The following is a 14,450-nucleotide window of genomic DNA, read 5'->3' as shown; positions in this document are numbered from 1 at the left end:
ATATGCAGACATTATTATTGACTCTGGTTACCATGCTGTGCAATAAATCACCAACACTTACCTCTCACGTCTAACAGAGACTCTACCCTTCAACAACACCACCATCCTGTCCCACCCCCAGGTAATCGCTCTCCTATTTATACCTTTTTAATTTTTATTTTATTTATTTATTGTTGAGATGGATCTCTCTAGGTTGCCCAGGCTGGCCTCAAACTCCTAGGCTCATGTGACCCCCACCTCAGCCTCCCCGGTAGCTGGGGCTGCAGGAGCTGGTTTTGCCCTGCTCTCTATGTACACATTTTTAAAATGTTGAGTCGCAAAAGAAAACCCAAGACAGGTCAAGAGAGAACCCATGGAAAGAAAGAGAAAGCTTCTTCCCACCTTTTATAAAGGGGATCTACTTTTTCATTTCGTTCTGCGTCTTGAAAATTCCGTAGCTGGCCCTGGGGAAGAGGTTTCTGGAGGTCAGACCTGCCCTGGCTGAAGGGCGTCGCTCGGCTGGCCCGGGAACACAGGTGCTCACCTGCATCAGGACGTCAGGGGAAGGAGGGGTTTGGTGCTGAGCTGAGCCTCCGTCTCCTCTGGAAACTCCTCAAACCCTCTCTAGAGACATCTTCTCTCGGGACAAAGGGTCTTCTCCAGCCCCCACACTCCGAATGCTCAAGTCAGTTTCACTTTCTTAAGTTTCTCCTCAGCAGATTTGGGCCTGGCTCATCCCTCCCACCCTCCATCTTCCTTTAGCATCACCCCAAAATGTCTCTCCAGGACCCCCACGTTAATCATTGTGTAAGGGAGAAGAGACAAATACCCCAGGGAGAATATTTTGTGGGAGGCGACCCTCAAGGCCGTGGCAGGACTCCCCGTCCCTTAAGGGTGGGTTTCACATGGTGATCTCCTTCCAGAGAGGTCAGTATGACAAGGGGGAAAGGGGGAGCTTTACAGTAGAGAAATCTGAGCACACCACCTCACCCAGGTGATCAAGGTCAGCATCAGGAGCGACAAATCTCAGGCCCTTGAGAGGATGTGAGAAGGGTATTCAGCCTGCCAATTTTCCTCCACCAAATCCACAAGGTTCAATGGAGGGCCAGGCGACAGTGACACATGCCTGTAATGCCAGCAACTCGGGAGGCTGAGGCAGGAGGATTGCAAGTTCAAAGCCAGCCTCAGCAACTTAGTGAGACTCTAAGCAACACGGTGAGACCCTGTCTCTAAATAAAATACAAAAAAGGGCTGGGGATGTGGCTCAGTGGTTAAGTGCCCTTGGGTTCAACCCCTGGCCACCTCCCACAAAAAGAAAGAATCACTGGAGGCAGGTGGGAGGGTGGCAGTGGTGCAGCACTTGTCCGGCAGGCGTGAGGCCTTGGGTTCCCATTGTGCTTTCCAGTCTTAGCCATGACATGCCATCCAGGCTGTGGAAGATGCAATTTCCCCAGAGACGTGAACACAGTGGCACCAGAAGCAGCAAGGATCGACTTGGACAAACATCACCCTGGCGACTTTGGGGTGCTATGAGGCATCACCACTTCCAGAGGAACCAGCAAGCAGCCTTGATAGCTCATGAGCCTTGGCAGGGAGCGGACACCAGCTGGAGCAGCTCCCATCCCTGATGTGGCACAGCTGGGCTACTAGGAAGTTCTGGCAATGGGAAACTCCTAAAGCCTCCTGTCACTGGGAGGTCAAGCTCCTTAGCAGAAGAAGAGAAGAGAAGTTCAGGGGGTTGTTGGTGGTGGTTGTGTCCTGAGGCCACATGGAGGGAGGGTCACAAAATGCTACCGGTGTTTGAAACAAAAACACAAGCCCTGGGCTGGGAACTGGCTCGGTGGAAGAGTACCTGCCTGGCATGATTGCGGCCCTGGGTTCTGACCCCAGCAACCCACGCACTAAAGGCAAACCCAAAGCAGTGGCGTGCTAAGACATCCCCGAGCAGGCAGGGGAGCCAGTGCCCTTGGGGAGCGTGCAAGATGGGGTCCTGGGTTTGAGGCCAGCGAAGGGGAGCCCCTGTGGCAGGCGTCGGGGGTCACACTCTGCTCTTTGCCTGTGTGGAGCAGAGGTCGGCCTGGGCAGTGAGGAAGCGAGGCCCCCATCCTGCATCTGGGGCTGTGACAGGCTGTTTCACCTATGAGGCAGGATCTCCTGCCCTGAGGCTGAGGCTGGCTGTCTTCTTCCTGCCAGAGGCAAGTCCCTTGTACCCCCTGCCCTTCAACCCACTTCCATGAAAGGAGGCTATGAAACCAGGACACATGTTTCTGAGGTTCCTCTTTTGTGGCAGTCAGTGGCCCTCCCCCAGGCCTCCTGAGGGAGTGTCCTCTCAGAGTGGCAGAGCCAAAGGCCAGAGGATCCCAGGACAGGACAGGCCCTCTGAGTCCGAGATGCTGCTGCTGGCCCTGCTGCTGTTCCAGTTGAGGGCGGGTGAGTGGTGAAGGGCCAGGGGTCCCAGGAGGGGCTGGGGCTGCGCTGAGCCTCTGTGTCTCCCCAGGGTCCCTGCAGAAGGTGCCGTCTTACTGGCTGCAGGTGCAGGAGCTGGTGACAGTGCAGGAGGGCCTGTGTGTGCTTGTGCCCTGTGCCTTCCACTCCGAGGCTTCCCGGAACCGCTCCACACTTGCTCACGGCTACTGGTACAAGAAAAAGGAGAATTCCAAAATTGATCAAAAAACCGATGATCTTGTGGCCACAAACAACCCAGACAAGGAAGTAAAAATGAAGAACAAACGTCATTTCCTCCTCCTCGGAGACCCCCAGGCTGCCAACTGCTCCTTGAGCATCTCGGGCGTGCAGAAGGCCCACAGCGGGAGATATTATTTTCGGTTAGAGAAAGGAACTGTGAAATACAATTACAGAAGTAACCTGCTCACCCTGATTGTCACAGGTAAGGACAAGTGCCCAAGAACAGACAGCACGAGTGGGTAGGGTGGGTCAACAGGGTCAGGGAGGGACCCTGGTCTTGAGGGGTGCAGTGGGGCCCAGGTGGTTCAGGTGTCTGTCTCAGAGGCACATACAGTTTCCCTCTTGGATCTGGGCTGTCCCTCTCTCCTCCCCAGGTTTGACCCAAACCCCAGACATCCACATCCGGGAGCCTCTGCAGTCGGGCCACCTCAGCCACGTGACATGCTCCATGCCTGGGGCCTGTGACTGGCCCATGGCTCCCAATATCTCCTGGGCTGGGGCTGCCCTGAGAGCCCTGAGGTCAGGCCTGGAGCCCTCCACCGCCTCAGAGATCCAGCTCACACCCAACCCCCAGGACCATGGCACCCACCTCACCTGCCGGGTGACCTTCCCTGAGGCTGGCGTGTCCTCGGAGAGAACTGTCCAGCTCAGTGTGTCCTGTGAGTGCTGTACCAGGGCCCTGGGCTGCTGTGCTGGGGCGGAGGGCTGGGGGTGCTGTGGTCTGAATGTCTGTGCCCCCAGTGACGATGTGGGGACCTTAACCCCCAAGGCAGCCGGGCAAGGAGGTGGGTCTTTGGGAGGTGGCTCTGGAGAGTCAGAACAGCTAGGACAGACTGAGAGAGGCTGCTGAGCTTGCGTCCTGGAGGCCAGGGACCCACAGGAGTATAGGGAGGACACTAGCCTCCTGGGTGCTGCTTCCTGTTTCCTTTCTGTGGCTTCTGGGGTGGCAGGGAGAAGCGCGTGCCATCTATGCATCTGACTCTCACCAAGTCTCTCTGTCCAGATGCTCCTCAGAACCTGACCATCAGCATCCCCACTGCAGATGGCCCAGGTAGGCGGGACGTCCCTCTGGGGCTGGATGGGAGCGGGGATTTCTGCCCGCAGGGAGCTGATCCCTGCGGCAGCCACACCAGGGAAGCCTGGGGGCCTGGGGAGGCGTCTCTCCTCTGGAAGGAACCAGGGCTCTTCCACTCACCAAGTGCAGTTAGAAGGACTCGCACAACACAAACGCCCTGACGCCCCGCATGGTAGGAGAGGAACAGCCCCTGAGACTCCCGAAGGCCTCAAGGCCCGCAGTCTCTTGCAGTCTGTTTTCTCACAGTTTTACCAAACATGCCTGAATCTCCCATAGCCTTTAGTTTGCCTTGGTTTCCTCCCAGGTTTTAGTAAACAGGATGCAAACGCGTGCTACTGCCTGACCTCCACTCCCTCGTGCAGACGGAGGTGCGATCCATGCCTTACAGGGCTGACCACTTAGAGTGAGCATGGGGGCCGCCTTTGGTGCCCTCACAGTGTGGCACTGCCACCAGTCCCCCAGGCCCAGAGCACACTCTTCACAGCAAAGAGAGCCCTGTGCCTGACCTGCTCTCCCAGTTGTCCCCGCCAGGCCTGGCAGCCACTCGTTGTCCCTTGTCCCTTTGGATTTGTCTCCTAGGGACCCTACCTCTAAAGGCTGTCACATAGCATGCCCCTTTGTGTGTGGCTTGTCAGGTGGCCTCGAGGTTTCCTAGACCCAGGCCAGGACTTCTATCCTGGTGGCTGGAGAATGATCTGCTGTCTGGAAGGAGCACACTGGCTTTGCCATTCATCAGCTGAGGGTCGCTGGGGTCCGTTCCACCTTTGTGTGTTCTGAACATCCCTATACAAGTGTCCACTTAGGTCCTGTTCAATTCTGTGGGTCTGTGGCTGGGGTGGAACTGCAGGGTCCTAAGTGCCGTGTCTCTCTTGACGTGGCCTCACCTCGTGTTCTCGAGGTCCATCCGTGTAGCCTGTGGTGGTCATTACTGTGTCCTGCCTGTGGTCACTGTGCTGTGTGAAATGCCACAAGTCACTAACCCAGTTGCTGTTGCTAGGCACGTGGGTTAGATTCCCGATAATGCCTCTGTGAACATTCCCCCTGAACCTGTACCCACATTGTCTGGGGCTCTTGTGAAATCTCCACAGCTGCCTCAGGAGGTCCTGGCAGGGCTGAGGTCTGCCTTTCTAACTGGTTCCTGGGGATTTCTATGCAGAAGACCCGATGCCACAGAGACCACCCTTGGGTAATGGTCTAGGTGTTGTGTCCAGGAGCAAAAACAGGAAGGCAATCCACCACACCCCTAGAAAATGCTGCTGTAGAATAGCTGTGGAGCCAGGCAGTGATGCACGACTGTAATCCTAGCAGCTCAGAAGCTGAGGCAGGATGATTTCAAGTTCAAGACTGCCTGGATAACTTAGGGAGAATGTGTCTGAAAATAAAAAATATAGGGGCTCATTCATGCCCATTACCAGAAGAAAAAGAGAGCTCTGGAGGAACACCCCAGAAACTGGCATTCAGTTGCCTCTGACAAGAAGAACTGTTGCTGGGGTCCCCATGGGAGGGAGTTTCAACAGCCCTTTCTTCTCTGAATTGTACAACACCCTGGAGGGAGAGAGATGGGGAGAGGGAGATCAGCTCCCCCAGAGCTCTGGAGAGCTGATAATTGGATTTTGGATACTTAAATGAAAACAGGCTCACAAGTGTTGGGTGGTTAATATGAACAAGGACCAATGCCTCAGAAAAGTCAAAGAACAACCGAGTTGTCAATCAACTAATGGATGGATGCACAAAATGTGGTGGATTCAAACAGTGGAATATAATGCAACCCTAAAGGAGGGCTGAGCTCTGGCAGGTGCTGTGCACAATGACCCTGGAAACATGGCACTGAGGGAGAGAAGCCAGACACAGTCCACCACACATGTGGGATTCTGTGGATATGTAATGTCCTGCGAAGGCAAATCCAGAGATAGTGGGTTTGTGTATTTGGGTGGGGGAAGGAAGGGTTGGGCCAGAGGGCTGGGGTGTGGGGTTTCTTCCTGGGGTGGTGGGAATGCTCTAGCATTGAGGTGGCAGAGGAACAGCTCTGAACGCACAAGAGCCATCGAACTGTTGACCTGCAGTGTCTGTCAGGGCCATTGTATGGCATGTGGATCATAACTGGACAGAGCTGCTTTGAGAGAGAGAGGAGCGCAGTGTCAGGACCCTGGGCCACACTCAGCTCTGTCTCTGTCTCTGTCTCTGTCCAGCCCCAGAGTCCCAGGGAAACGTCTCATATCTGGAAGTCCAGAAAGGCCAGTTCCTGCGGCTCCTCTGTGCTGCCGACAGCCATCCCCCTGCCACTCTGAGCTGGGTCCTGGAAGACCGAGTCCTCTCCTGGTCCTGCCCCTCGGGTCCCAGAACCCTGGAGCTGGAGCTGCCCACCGTGAGGCCTGGGGACTCAGGGCGCTACACCTGCCGAGCAGAGAATGGGCTGGGCTCCCAGCGTGGCACCCTGGACCTCTCTGTGCAGTGTGAGTGTGACCAAAAGGGTCTGGGTCTGGGAGGGGAGCCGAGGAGGGGCCTGGGACCCCAGGACGCTGGCACCAGGCTCCTGTCCTGCTGGACCACTGGGTCGTCAGAGTCGGGGACCCAGCAGGCGACTTTCCCCTCCCATCACCGCAGTCTCCTGGGATGGATCCTCTGCCCAGAGGGGAGCTCCAGCCCACCTGGAGCTGATCCGTCTCCATTGCAGATCCTCCGGAGGACCTGCGAGTGACAGTTTCCCAAGAAAACAGGACAGGTAGGAAGGCAGAGAGGAAGCAGGGGCCCTCGGTGCCCCGTTGATGGAGCCACAGGTGATGGAGCCACAGGTCAGTCCTGCCTCTTCCTTCCCTAGTCCTGGAAGTCATCCAGAACGGCACGTCCCTCCCGGTCCTGGAGGGCCAGAGCCTTCGCCTGGTCTGTGTGGCCCACAGCCACCCCCCAGCCAGGCTGAGCTGGACCTGGGGGCCGCAGACCCTGAGCCCTGAGTGGCCCTCAGACCCTGGGGTCCTGGAGCTGCCCTGGGTGCAGACAGAGCACGAAGGAGAATTCACCTGCCACGCCCGCAGCCCGCTGGGCGCCCAGCACATCTCCCTGAGCCTCTCTGTGCACTGTGAGTGGGTGAGGGCAGGCCTGGGGTCGGGGCGAGGTGGCACCTGCTGACCCTTCTCTCGCTCTCCACAGACCCCCCGCGGCTGCTGGGACCCTCCTGCTCCTGGGAGGCCCGGGCTCTGCGCTGCAGCTGCTCCTCCCGCGCCTGGCCCGCCCCCTCCCTGCACTGGCGGCTGGGGGAGGGGCTGCTGGAGGGGAACAGCAGCAATGCCTCCCTCAGGGTCACCTCCAGCTCCACGGGGCCCTGGGCCAACAGCTCCCTGAGCCTCCATGAGGGGGTCAGCTCTGGCCTCAGGCTCAGCTGCGAGGCCCAGAACGCCCACGGCACCCAGAGCGCCACCGTCCTGCTGCTGCCAGGTCAGGGGGCCTGTGGAGTCCAGGTTTAGGGAGGTGAATCTGAGGAATGGCCAAGCACAGGGCTTGGGGCCGATGGGCTGAGGCTGGACAGAAGGAGTGGACAGAGGCTGTTCTTTGGCTGTTTGGGGGATGCAGGACTTGAGAGCTCCAGGTGTGCGGAGGGGAGGACAGTGGGGGTCCTGAGGCTCAGAGGGACGTCACCATAAACCCACTTGTCTGCAGGGAAACCAGAACTCAGGGGAGGAGCACTTCTGGGGACACTGGGGGCTGCTGGTGGTGCTGCTCTACTCTTCTGCACCTGCCTCATCTTCTTCTTGTGAGTGATCTTCCTGGGCAGGACACCAGGTGTGGTGGGAGTGTGCGTCCCCCATGACCCCACAGGCCCTGCTGGGGGTTCTGACAGGGCAGCGCGTGTGGGATTGGGCCTTGGGCCAGAGCATCAGAGCAGGGATCTGTGCCCTGCCCATGATCCCAGGAATCACCCAGTAAGACGCGTCCCCCTGACTCCTGGGCTAAGGCAGGCATTCTAGGCTATTTTAGTAGGGTCCACAGAAGTCCCACTGAAGGTCTGAGTCAGCATGTGGCTGAGAGGTCCCTGCCTCCTCCTTTAGGATGAAGACCCACAGGAAGAAAGCTGGCCGAACAACAGGCACTGTGGGGGACGCCCCCACTGACCTGGGTCCTGTCTGTGGGGTGAGTGAGGAGCCCACTGTCCACCAGCCCCTGAACTCCCCAGGTGGCCAGGGCCAATCCTCTTGACAGCCTGGAGATTCATTATGCCCAAATGCACTTTGCTCCCGGATCCCCATCAACACAGCCCCCAGTCCCAGCCTAGTGTCCTGGAACCTCCCCAGCCAAGCCCCTTCTCTGCTGCCACAGCCACGGCCACCCAGGCCTGACCACCCACTGCCTGGGCTCAGTTCAGCCGGTCCCTTCCAATCCCATCTCTTCATTTCTCCCTGAACCCCCGACTCCATTCCCATTCTTCTCACTCCTCAGCAGGACAGGATGCCACAGAGATATCCCCCAAATGGCTGCTGTCTGCTAGGAGCCTCAGGGCGATCTCAGTCCCTCTTTGTTCCTGACACCAGTGGGCCTGTCCCTGTGGAGTCTCTCCCCCAGCTCCTGGTTCTCCGGGGCCAGTGCCTGACAGATGGAGCAGTGTTGCCAACCAGGAGCTCCACCTCAGCCTGGGCAGCCAAGGCTCTACGAGGGGCTGCTCACGCTGATAAGTGGCATCTATGTGGCTGGCCTGGGACACTGGTGTCTAGCTCCTCCAGAGAACAAACTGATGCCACATGACCCTATGTGGCCACCATAATTCACACCATTAGCCTAAAGCGTAGGTCAAACAGCCTGGTCTGTCAGTCAGGCAGGATCATGTGGGACCTGAAGGTACATAATCCCACCCAGGAGCTGGGAGCAAAGGGTCCACCCTTTCTTCCAGTAAGATGAGTCCCAAGGGACAGTGGCTTTTGTTTCTTGGGCTCATGGCAGGCTGCACAGTTGCCTTTGCATGCCTGGCCTCTGAAATGGTCCTGGGTCCTGAGAGCACTGGCGTCTGGGCTGAGGCCTGCTGCTTGGCACTGCCCATTCTTGTGTGTCGTACCACATTTGCTGTTTGACAGGCTCTTTAAGACGGTCACGTCTGCTTGGCCTTCCCCACTGCAAACTGGGTGAGGTCAGGGAGGGTGCCAGCTCAGTTCCCCATGCAATATGCAGGGCTGCCACAGGGGCGCTCTTCCACAGAACACAGGGCGCTGGACTCAGACCTGGCCAGGAATCCTGCCTGACCACTCGTTAGGTTGCTTTGGAAGTGTTTACTTAGCCCCACTATCTCCAGCTGGTAAGCGGGCAAGTTAGTGTTCCTCGGGGATTTCGTGAAGGTTTTAGGAAATGGGCACTGACCAAGAACCAGGGTTCAGGCTTTCCCAACCACTGAGTGAACGTGACTGGGTGCAAGAAAGCAGGGGAGCCCTGTCCCGTTTTGTGGGTGAAGAGATGAGAGACCGAGTGCTCAGTGTGCGGCTGGCTTGTGGGTCCTCCTGGCTCTTTCCCAGCCCGTCATCCTCATTCCATCCCGTCTCCTGCCCCACTTCAGGGTCACGAGAAGGCATCCTGGTCAGACAGCCCCACACGCGATCCCACCCCCGAGGCCACACTGACCTGGGGAGAGGGGCCAGAGCTCCAGGAGCTGCACTACGCCTCCCTCAGCTTCCTGGAGCTCCGGCCCCGCCAGCCCGAGGAGCAGGCGGCCACCAGCAGGACAGAATATGCAGAGATCAACCTCTGCAAGTGAAGGCCCTCAGGAGCGCCCGGACTTCCTGGGAGGGAGACGTAGGGACAGTCCTAGGCCAGCAGTTCTCCACGTGCACAGGAGAGGGAGCAGCAGAGGGGGGCCCCGCCCTGGTGCTGGGACGAACTGGGCCCCCATTTCAGCCCCATCACCGGTGAGGAGCCCGACTGAGCAAGTGACTTCACTCCTCAATTTCCTCCTCTGCAAAATGGACCTACCTCACAGGACTGTGGTGGGCCATCAAGGAAGAAGCGCCAGCAAGCACCCCAGGGACTGTGTCTGCAGCGAGGCCGTGGCCCAGAGCCCCCTGCCAAGGCCACACACTAGTGTGGAGCCCACTAGGTCTGTCCACCTGGCCCAGTCGGGGCACACCCCGCAGGGTGCCCCAGCTTCACAGTGCCCCTAGGGTCAGTCAGGCGACCCTGGGCTGCAGCCATCCTCCTGCCCGCCTGCTCCTCCCTGCTCCCCTCCACGCGGGTTAGCTGCTAGGGCGACACCCTGTCTGTCCCTCCTCGCACCCACACGCCGTCTCCTCGGCTGTTTCCGGGACCCCACCTCTGCTCGCACAGCGCTCCTGTTCACCTGGAACAGACCCCAGCGGTGTCAACCGATCCCCTCCTGCCGAGGTGCATGGCCTGCTGCTTTGGTTCTGCCTCTCGGCTGCTTCTTTGACCGTGGCTGCAGTCTGGGTTCCACACACAGAGTGACATGGCCCTTCCGGGGGCACTTCCTGCTTCCTCTGCTCCTTTCCGTTGTGCCTTTGTTAGTGAGAAGGCTCGGTGGACATGAGCTCCAGGAGCCGGGCCTGCGTGAGCCGTGCTGGCCGCAAGGGAAGGACCTGGCTGCGGCTCCTCGGATTCCCTGGCCGAGGCTCTCCCTCCCCTCAGGAGGACACTGCACGTCTTGGTCAATGACAATGTGTGTGACAATGGTGTCTGTGACAGGAAAGAACATCGTTGTCAAATTTTGGCCCTCTTTTCAACAGGGCGCTTGATGATTCCAACTTCCCCATTGCTAGCGTATCAGTAATGTAAGGTTGGATGCGGGTGGCCAAGAGTCAGACCCAAAGCGGCTGAACAAAGCTCTACTGGGGTTGGCCCTCTGGCGAGATTCACCAGTTCCCCAGGGTGAAGGCCAGGGCAGAGGAGCGGGAAATCGGAGCATGGCTCTGGCTGGCCCAGGTCTTTATAGTTTGGAATTGGCTGGGGGTCCCGATGAGTGACAAGTGAGTTCGAGGCGCCATTAAGGTTCATCTGCCAGCATCTGGGGGGCTGCCTGATGCCCTGCCCCCATCCAGCTGCTCAGACCTCCCTAACAAGTAACATCCATGAATACTGCGTTCTATAAAGGGCAAAATCCTTTCAAAACAGTCATGGGAAATACTACAATCATGCCTTTGAGGAAATCAAGAATTGAATTTCCCCTTCTAAATAATGTCCCTTGGAAGAATAGCCTGGACACCTGAAGGGACACATTTTTCATCAATCCTTTCCTTATCATATTCTGCAATTTCTTGTCATCAAAGTAGCACTTACCCTGCTGTGTGCTCTTTTTAATTTGTATAATCCTATTGATTAAAAAACTATTGCAAACTATAAATAAGAAATGAAATTGAGGGGCTGGGGATATAGCTCAGCAGGTAGAGTGCTTGCCTGGCAGGCACAAGGCCCTGGGTTCAATCCCCAGCACTGAAAAAAAAAAAAAAAAGAAATTGACTCAACTCCATAGATTATTTTAAGTCAAGGATTTGTGGCAGGTGTGGGGAGGCACACTTGTGATCCTAGTGACTAGGGAGGCTGAGGCAGGAGAATCACAAATTTGAGGTCAGCCTTAGGAATTTAGAGAGGCCCTGATCAAGTTAGTGAGACCCTGTCTCCAAATGAGAAATGAAAAGGACTGTGATATAGCCTGGTGGTAAAGCTGTCCTGGGTTCAATCCCCAGTACAAAAATAAAGGAAAAGTAGGAAAGAAAGTCAGAGATCGTGGGAGACTCTTGGCCATGGCCAATGATTTGATTATGTACATAAAACCAGTGAGGAATGTGATGGTTTGACATCTTTGACTCCATGGAAATGTCACAGACAAGGCTATACGGCAATGACTAAACAGACTCCATTTTACCCTGAGACAATGGATGTTATGTAGGAAATGCTTCTCCCATGGGAACGCCCCACCTCTGTACCCATCAACAGTTGCTTGGCATGACTTGTTTGGCAATAGAAAATGATGAAATGACAAGTCTTGTATAATGAAAAATTGTTCTCTTTTTGATTCCTAGTTTCCTAAACAATATCTCATGGTAACGGTGATTTCAACAGTGATTGTTTGGATGTTAGTAACCATTCTTTAGTTTGTTCCTAAGTAAGGTCATTTTGACCCACTTCCCCCTCTGCTGATGATTTCAGATCCCATGATGTTAGTTTGTAATTTTAAATCATAGCAACTGACACTTATGATTGATGTACTGACTTATGGTATAAAAAGCCCTACAACCCTATAGTCGGGGTTGTTCTCCCAATAGCCAATTTTGGGGCCTTGTGTGAGACAGTCAGCCGACCAGTTAATAAAGACTCTCAGATTTGGACTTCCCAGTGGTGATCCATCTGTTCTTAAGTTGTGCCCTATAATAACCATCTTCCTACCTCCTTGCCTGGCTACTTCTCCACCATCTTTCATAGTTCTCCATTCTTACTGTGTTACTGGAACTCACCTTCTCAGATCCAGAATTGTAGAAGTGAACTCCAGGTCTAGAAAGCACTGAAGTGCAGGCAAGGTGTTATTGAGGGACTTCTGCTTAAGCCAGAAAGGAGACAGCATGTGGGGAACAGAAATCCCAGGCTAACTTCAATAAAGAACAAGGGAAGAGCTTTCCAGGTGTCTCCCAGGCAGGCAGGGTTTGGGTCTCCTGACGTCATCACGTGTAGAAGAGATTCACTATCTTGGGTCTCTGCCTCAGGGTGTGAGTCTTACTATGCTAATAAGGCAGACCTCCCTGCCTTACCCATCCTGGTGTGTCACCTCACTCCTGTGGCCTCGGAGATTGGTATACTTTTTAACTCCTAATTTTCTAGTGGGACATTTAACTCCATGAGACGCAGAGCTAGCTCACCTGCCTTAGTTTCCTGAGATGTGTTTATCCCTTCATCCTAAGGGAGTCTTGTTTCTCATGGGAATTCCTATCTGTGTCAGTGCCACTTCAGGTTCCTCCTGGCTGTGACAATTTCTCAGACTGTTACCATCTAGAGGTGCTGAGTTTGTTGTCTCTGTTCTGCAAAGAATTGAAGAACAGGACACAGATAGCAAGCAAGCAGCAGGTTTGTAAAAGCAACAGTGACAGACTTCTCTGAAGAGAAGAGACCCTGAGCGGAGAGTCCAGTGGGGGAGTTCTGGCTTGTTCTTTTTATGGTCTCGAATTTTCTCCTTTCCTTATCTCCTCCCCTGTCCATGTTCTCCTCACTATTATCGGTTGGTGCGCCCGCTGTCCACGAGTCTGCATTAGTTTTTCTATTGGATCCCCCACTTAGAAGCAAGAATATGGAAGTGTCTGACTGATTGGGTCCCTGCTTGTATCCATGAGCACCTTCATCAAGCAGGAAGGTGACCTCCAGAAGACCCTCTCCATGCTCCTTTGTTGTGATCCTGCCCCTGACCACCTCACTCACCATCTTGCACGGCTGCCTAAGCCCTTCTACAGCTCTCTCAAGACCTTCCTTATTTCTGATAACCTTGAAAGTTTGGGTAAGGACTGATGCCTGAGAGGAGACCTTCACTGTCACCATGACGTGTACATCAATCTTCAGCAGAACTCATAGTAGACAGCTGGGACGCTTGGGAGTCTGAGATAGATGTGCTTGCTCAGAAGTTGTATGCAAATACTGTGTCATTTTATAAAGGAACTTAAGCTCTGTGGATTTTGGTACCGCTGAGGTCCTGAACCAATCTCCCAGATAGTGGGGGATGGCTTTGTAAATATGCATCAGAGAGTGTTAAGTGCTATTGAGAGAAATAGGAAGCAGTGTTAGGCTGGGGTGCAGTTCAGAGGTAGAGAGCCTGACTAGCATGCAGGAGACCCTGGGTCCCATCCCCAGCATCACAAAACCCTCTCTTGTCTCAAACAAGAGAGTCAGAGGATATTGTGATGACAGACTCTGAGATGCCCCGGGGTCTCCTGCCTCCTGGAATTCATGCCCTGGTGTAAATCCCTCCCTCTGAGTAGAGGTGGGACCTTGATTTGTTTTTAACCAAGAGAATATGGCAATATGGAAGCGATGTAGCTCACATGATTAACTAAGACACCAACTTCTTACTAGCAGATTTTCTCCCTTGCTGATTTTTTAAAATATATTTTTTAGTTGTAGATAGACACAATACCTTTATTTTATTTATTTATTTTTTTATGGGGAGCTGAGGATCAAACCCCCTCATGAGCACATGCTAGGCAAGTGCTCTACTGCTGAGCTACAATCCCAGCCCCCCACCTTGCTGACTTTGATTAAGCAAATTGCCATGTCAGGAGTTGCCAGAGAAAGAGGTCCATGTGGCCTGGAATAGAGGCCACAAAGGAACAGAAAGACCTGCAGTAAAGCAACCCTCAGACAATGAATCTTGCCCACAGCTACATGAGCTTGGAAACATGCAGAAGTATGCAGAAATGATGAGATAATAAATGTATGTGGTTTTAGACTACTAATATTGTGACCACTTGAAGCAATTGATAATCTGCATGGATGGTTTTTCTGTTTTATAGAATGTGGCCATGGAACACCTCACTAAAAGATAAGAATAGAGCAGAATCCTGCAGCAAGTGAGAGAGGGAGTCGGACAGATACATTTGGGGAAGAGTGAACTGGACAGAGGAAAGAGAACGCACAAGATTGGGGGCAGTAGCATGTTTACATGACTAAAGTAGCCAAAGAGCAGTCATTGTTCTAGTGAAAATGACCTCCTGTCAAAGGTACTTCAGGGCCTGGGGGTGTGCCTCAG

The 14,450-nt window shown here is 54.6% G+C and overlaps 1 protein-coding gene across 5 annotated transcripts; it reads left to right on the top strand.

Moving 5' to 3' along the window:
- The first annotated feature begins 841 nt into the window (after nt 1–841).
- LOC306647631 (sialic acid-binding Ig-like lectin 11) lies at nt 842–10,400 on the top strand. 5 transcript variants are annotated; one of them, XM_079117154.1, is made up of 11 exons: nt 843–2,409; nt 2,477–2,866; nt 3,039–3,323; nt 3,668–3,715; nt 5,929–6,192; nt 6,414–6,461; nt 6,558–6,815; nt 6,887–7,171; nt 7,394–7,487; nt 7,783–7,864; nt 9,386–10,399. In XM_079117154.1, the coding sequence occupies exons 1-11, from the start codon at nt 2,226–2,228 to the stop codon at nt 9,623–9,625; spliced, it is 2,178 nt and encodes a 725-aa protein (XP_078973280.1). In that variant the 5' UTR covers nt 843–2,225; the 3' UTR covers nt 9,626–10,399. The 5 variants fall into 5 exon arrangements, with proteins under 5 accessions (XP_078973282.1, XP_078973280.1, XP_078973284.1 ...); XM_079117158.1 differs by having other exon boundaries at nt 843–2,413; XM_079117155.1 differs by having other exon boundaries at nt 845–2,409; nt 9,273–9,609.
- Nucleotides 10,401–14,450: the final 4,050 nt, after the last annotated feature.

The sequence above is a fragment of the Sciurus vulgaris genome (genome assembly GCF_902686455.1).
Source record: "Sciurus vulgaris genome assembly, chromosome: 17".
Lineage (NCBI taxonomy): Eukaryota > Metazoa > Chordata > Mammalia > Rodentia > Sciuridae > Sciurus > Sciurus vulgaris.
The sequence above is the reverse complement of the archived record's forward strand: the minus strand, read 5'-3'. Positions and strand labels throughout refer to the sequence as shown.

Bases quoted from the DNA above. Each gene is read 5' to 3' on its own strand.
- LOC306647631 (XM_079117154.1), top strand. From the start codon at position 2,226: ATGAAACCAGGACACATGTTTCTGAGGTTCCTCTTTTGTGGCAGTCAG. The intron at 3,716-5,928 runs GTAGGCGGGACG...GTCTCTGTCCAG, and splicing joins CCCCACTGCAGATGGCCCAG to CCCCAGAGTCCCAGGGAAAC. The intron at 6,816-6,886 runs GTGAGTGGGTGA...CGCTCTCCACAG, and splicing joins CCTGAGCCTCTCTGTGCACT to ACCCCCCGCGGCTGCTGGGA.